This window comes from Nothoprocta perdicaria, unplaced genomic scaffold (genome assembly GCF_003342845.1).
Source record: "Nothoprocta perdicaria isolate Ctin4 unplaced genomic scaffold, notPer1 scaffold_439, whole genome shotgun sequence".
Taxonomy (NCBI): domain Eukaryota; kingdom Metazoa; phylum Chordata; class Aves; order Tinamiformes; family Tinamidae; genus Nothoprocta; species Nothoprocta perdicaria.
In genome coordinates this window covers 224,082-229,255 of record NW_020455687.1, presented here as the reverse complement: position 1 = coordinate 229,255, position 5,174 = coordinate 224,082, and the positions used below count along the sequence as shown (strand labels likewise).

Here is a 5,174-nt window from a genome sequence, read left to right as displayed (position 1 = left end):
GCCAGCTCAGAGCCTCGCTGGCCAGGGTCGGTATCCGTGTGCTCTGATGCTCGCGCTGCCGGCTCGGCGGCTCGTTGCCGTTAGTCCGGAGGGACGGGGACGCTGAGGCTCTCCTCTATGGGATGCAGTAACATGGAAGAGCTGAGGAGGCCGAGGAGGCCCCGGTGCCGGCGCCTGCCTCCTTGCTGCTCCAMGCAGAGCAGTTTCCTTCTCCCCAGCACACAGCTCAGCCTCCCTCCGCAGTGTGGACCTGCCTCAGTTGTCACCGTGTTTTGCCCCACAATGACTTTTCTTGGCTTTTCTCTCCGCCCCGTCCCCCTCTAGGCTGAGAACATCATGTTCCTGGAGCTGGACGTCTCGCCGCCGGCCGTGTTCGAGTTTGAGCGGGGCCGGGACCCGGCCGAGCAGGACCCGCGGGCCCTGCACCTGGAGCGGCTCATGCACCTGGACAGCATCCTGGAGCGGCCGGCGGCCTCCAGGGTGAGGAAGTCCCGCTCCTGGTAAGTGCCGCCGCGCTCCGGAGCCTCCCTGCTGCTGGGGAGGGAACCCGGGACAGGGGGTTAAGATTGGGGAATGTTAACTGCCAGCGCCCAGTTGGCGCTCGCACGGTTAGATCTCAGCGGGATCTATTCCCCTGCGTCGGCCTGGGGTTGAGACCAGCCTTGAACTTGAATTAAATTCTAAATAACTTATATTTAGAATCCGGTTAGCGTTTGGGTTTGGTCGTGCTTGTTAAATGAGCATTAAAAGCAGCATGGGGATATGAGGAACACAAAAGGTGCCGTGCTGCCCAACACTGGCTCTCCCTGGGTGCTGTTTATGTGAAAAAAAGGAGGAATCAGCCGGACTTTTGGCACCAGGGGAGGGCAGGAGGCAGAGGGAGGCCGCGGACAACAAGTTTCTCCTTCTCTCAGGTGCCAGGCGCCGCGGTCGGCGCCGCCGTGCAGCGCGGCCGGGCCCCCGCGCGCCCCCGCGCCGCCGGCTCCGGAGTGACGCCCCGTCCCGTCCCGTCCCGTCCCGCAGCGCCGCGCAGCCGGGCGCCCGCCCCGGCCACGGGCCCGTTCGTCTTTGTCCGCAGCTACGTGGTGTGCGCCTGTGTTTGTGTGAGACTCACGGACAGCTCCCCGGGGCGCCGCAGCGGCCCCCTCCTTCCTCCTCACCCCCTGTCCCCGTCCGGATCCGTCACTTTATTTATTTAATGTATTTATTTATGGAGCGGTTGGTGGCGCGGAGCCAGGAGCGCAGGACGATTCCCGGGTGCCTCCGGCGCCCCGCGGAGCTCCCCACGCGCCCGTCTGCTTGGCCGCATCCCAGCCAACCTCCCGTGCCGTTTGGGCACCAACTCACGGCAACTTCTGCGGGAATTCGGCGGCTTTCCTGGCCGCAGGAGCCTGCGCTGGCCTTGCTACGGACAACCAGAGCCCCTCCGTGCGGCACCAAGCGCACAGTGACTCCTCGCTGACTTCTGGCCATGGCTTCCTGATCCACGGAGGGGGCTGCAAACCAAGCAGAGCCGGTCCCGGCGCTCCCGGGACTTGGTCCATGGTGCCACCCGCCGGAGGTGGCCCTGCCCACGTGCAGGTGGCTCCGCTCGCTGGGTGCAGTTCCCTGGAGCACAGCGGGGAATCTCCATCCACCCATCTATCCATCCATCCATCCCTCCCACCAGGCCTCCCAGACACGCGGCTGGGGAGGGAGCCTCCGCTCGCTGGACCCGCCGCTTGTGTCGACCACCGTCCCGGCAACGAAAGGCAATGAAGAAACGCAGGAAAAAATGGGGGTGCCCGGAGAGGGGGCTCTGCTCGGGCTGCTGACAGCTCACAGCCTCCGCCTCAGGGCCCCGGGAGCTTCTGTGGCCCCCGATGGGCTGTGGAGGAGGAGATAAGGGGTGTGAGATAAGAGAGGCACGAGCARGAGATGGCTGAGCCAGGGCAAGCAGTAGAGGAGCAGCGTGGCGCCGCGCAGAGCGAACCAAGCGCCTTGCCGGCACGCCGGTGCCTCCGCGCCCGGGAGCCCTGCGTGGCAGCGAGGGGACAGGGGACACAGCTGCCCCCGGTCCCGGCCCGGCGCCGCCGGCCGCGCTCCGCTCCCTTTGTCCCGCAGTGTCACCTCCGGGTGCTTGCCCTGTGCTGCCCGCTTGCCCACCTCCTCGGGAGGCCTCCTCCTCCTCCTCTTCCCAAGGAAGTTCCGAGCGGCAGGTTGTTTTGAGAGGCTCCTTCCAGGCCTGAAGTTGATGCCGCGGCGGCAGCTGGGGCTGCTCCGGGCTGGGGACCCGGCGCCGTGGCCGCATCCGTCACAGTTTGCTCTAGAGCTTAGGGAGCCCCCGGCGCCAAAGAGAGCCCTTCCTTGTCCGCTCCGTTTCCAGCCCGTGCCCCGGGAGCGAGGCTGCGAAGGACAGCCCTGGGGAAGAGCAGAAACGCTCCGCAGGCACAAACCTTCCTCCTGCTTCCCGAGGTCTCCCTCAGGCGCGTGGGAATCCCRCGGGGATCGGGACGGAGCCTGTGCTGCCGTGCGGAGCGGAGGAGGGAGCCCGGAGCCCCAGGGCCAGGTCTTCATCGCCGTTCTTCTTTTTGCCCCCGTTTCAGATTTGGAGTTTTGGGGTTTTTTTTCCAGGGGGAGGCACTGGGTGTTTGGGGTGGAATGGCAAGGGGAGGGCCTTCACTAGGACCAAATTTTCGTGCCTGTTGCAATGGTGATTCACGTAGAAATCAGAAGTTGAGCGTACGGTGGCCCGTCCTTGTCACTCTATACATAGGAATATACAGGACATATTATAAATATATATATATATTATACATACWGTACGGAGAGAGGTCACTCGGCTCCCCCGCTCCGGCTTTGGATGGACACCTCGATATCCTGTAACGTGGCTTCGACTCCGCGCTGGAAACGCCRCCAGCGGCCATGGCCCCAATAAAGGAATGAGCATCATTGCCAGGAGCGCGTCCTGCCTCATCCCGGCGGAGCCGGGGGACACCGGGAAGGGGGATCCATGGGGAAGGGGATGCCAGGGAAGAAGGGGGCTCGGCGGGATGCAGTGGGAAGTGGACTCGCTGGGAGCGCTGCCCAAGCAGCGGCGCAAACGGGAGCGCGGGAGCAGCAGCGGGCGCAGGGAAGAGGCTGCGGGAAGGGTTTATTGAAGAAGAGGCCGCTAAATCACCCCAATCCCGGGCTTCCCTTGGAGACCCTTCCCAGCCTGGCGTTGAGGACCCCCTCCTGAAGCCGCCGCCTGACGCTGGGTGCCGGTGACCACTCTGGGTACAATATCCCTGCGCTGTGCGGTGGTTCCTCCGGCTGTCCCGGCGTGTGAGGACAGGGACCCAGGTGAGGAAGGTGCAAGCTCTGGTGGGTGGTGGCCAGGGGCAGGCCAAGGGGCAGTGGGTGCAGGTTGCAGCGCAGGCAGCTCCATGTGGCCGTGAGGAAGAACTTGTTTGGTGGGAGGGTGCCCGAGCCCTGGCCCAGGCTGCCCAGGGAGGCTGCGGAGGCTCCTGCTCTGCAGATCTGCCAGCGCGCCGGGATGCGCCCGGGTGCCCCGTGCTCTGGGTGTCCCTGCTGGAGCAGGGGCTGCGTTGGGGGAGCCCTGGGGGTCCCTTCCAACCGCAGCCATCCTGGGATCCTGTGAAATTCTTCCCAAAGCACCTGGGGAAGCAGGTGGGGAAATAGCAGTGCGGCCAAGGGCCACCCTTGGGAAACCAAAGACCATCCAAGGTGCCCTGCACATAGAAACGCCCAAGGAGCCCTCGGCTGTGCGGAGGAAGCRCGGCGGGAGATGAGGAAATCCCAGGCACTCTGGCGGGTTATTTACTGCCGAGGCTTCAGAGCCCCGTGTGAAAGGTGCCGAGAAGGCCAGAGGACTGGGTCAGGCTGAGCCTAACCGCCCGAAACACCAGAAATGTCAGTTTGGGCAATGCACGCGATACCACGGGGTGGAAAAGGGGCTCCAGGCAGGACAGAACGCCCTGTTTCTGCTCTTAAAATCCCAGGGAATTTTGACTTTCCCTATGGCAACGGCAAAGCGTTGCTATTGCACTTCATAAAGAGCAATAATAAGACAGGATGGAGTCGGGTGCTCAGTGAGCGTCGGCTCCTCTCTGCCRTCCCACCCCTGCACGTGACAGCGGCCCTTGGCCTCCCGTCACCCTCGGGGACTGGGGTTCACGATGTCCCCAAGGCAGCAGCCGCGGGGGACACCCCCGAGTCCCAGCGCGGAGTCACCGGGCTCGTGGCTTGGCTGCTGGGGACAGTTTTAACAAGCGCCCTGTTTATTTCATGCGGAGATCGGGCAGACTGAGCAGGAGAGAGGATCCTTCCCTGGGCGCAGAGCTCTTCATTTCCCCACGACCCTCCTTTGCTCTCCTGCAGGAACCTGCAGAAGGAACAAGGTCTGCACCACCACACCGAGCCACGTTGTGTAAGCAGTGCTTGAAGGACTTAGGGCCCCTCTACTGGCACCTCAGAACAGATTGTGGGGTTTTTTTAATGAAATTTTTCAAAATTCAGGGTAAACCCATTATGACAATTTTGTTTTCTGTTCTTGCTACCTTTTATAGGAGTTCTTTATAGGAGTTCTTCCATGCTAAAGTAGATTTTGGATTTTGAAATCTAAACCTGAAATTCCCCCTAAGTTCCGCGCGGTTTCAGTGGAGGAATTTGCCTTCTCGTAGGGACCCCAGGGACCCACCAGGACCCGTTTGCTGCTGTGACCATCTGGGGTCCGTGGAAGAGGGGGAGCTGCCTAGAACTCAAGCAAGTCCCGGGCTCTGATGGCACCAGAGCAGAAGCCGCCTCGAGGAGGTGGGAGGCGAGCTCTGCATCCCGCCGGAASGCCGGGAATGGCGGGAACCCCCTCCCGCTGCCACCCTTGGGCAGGGTCTCTGCGCCCTGTCCCCTGCCCTGGGGCAGTGCCCCGGTGCAAGGCTTGGGGTCCCCAGGCCGGGGCCGCTGTCCCTGCAGGGACATGGAGGGAGACGTCCCGGCTCTGTGCTCGGCACTCCGGCCCCGGTGCGGCACGGGAGCCTCTTCCTATGAAAGCTGCAGAGGAGACAAACGTTTCTCCTGCGGGGTGCAAGGGGACACATGGGGTGGCAGTGGCCGCCTTGATGACGGTGTCCAGCACAGCGGGACATGAGCTCGGAGAGTGGGACACAAGCTCCACGAGGAGGATGTGAGCTCCA

The 5,174-nt window shown here is 63.2% G+C and overlaps 1 protein-coding gene across 1 annotated transcript in view; it reads left to right on the top strand.

Annotated features, from left to right (window-relative positions):
* The window catches only part of KIF3C (kinesin family member 3C), a 10,474-nt gene extending 9,778 nt beyond the window's left edge, over window positions 1-696 (top strand). The window contains exon 6 of the mRNA XM_026046340.1: window positions 325-696. Within this exon, the coding sequence (XP_025902125.1) occupies window positions 325-504 (180 nt within the window). The 3' untranslated portion in view covers window positions 505-696. The remainder of the gene's footprint in view (window positions 1-324) is intronic.
* Window positions 697-5,174: the final 4,478 nt, after the last annotated feature.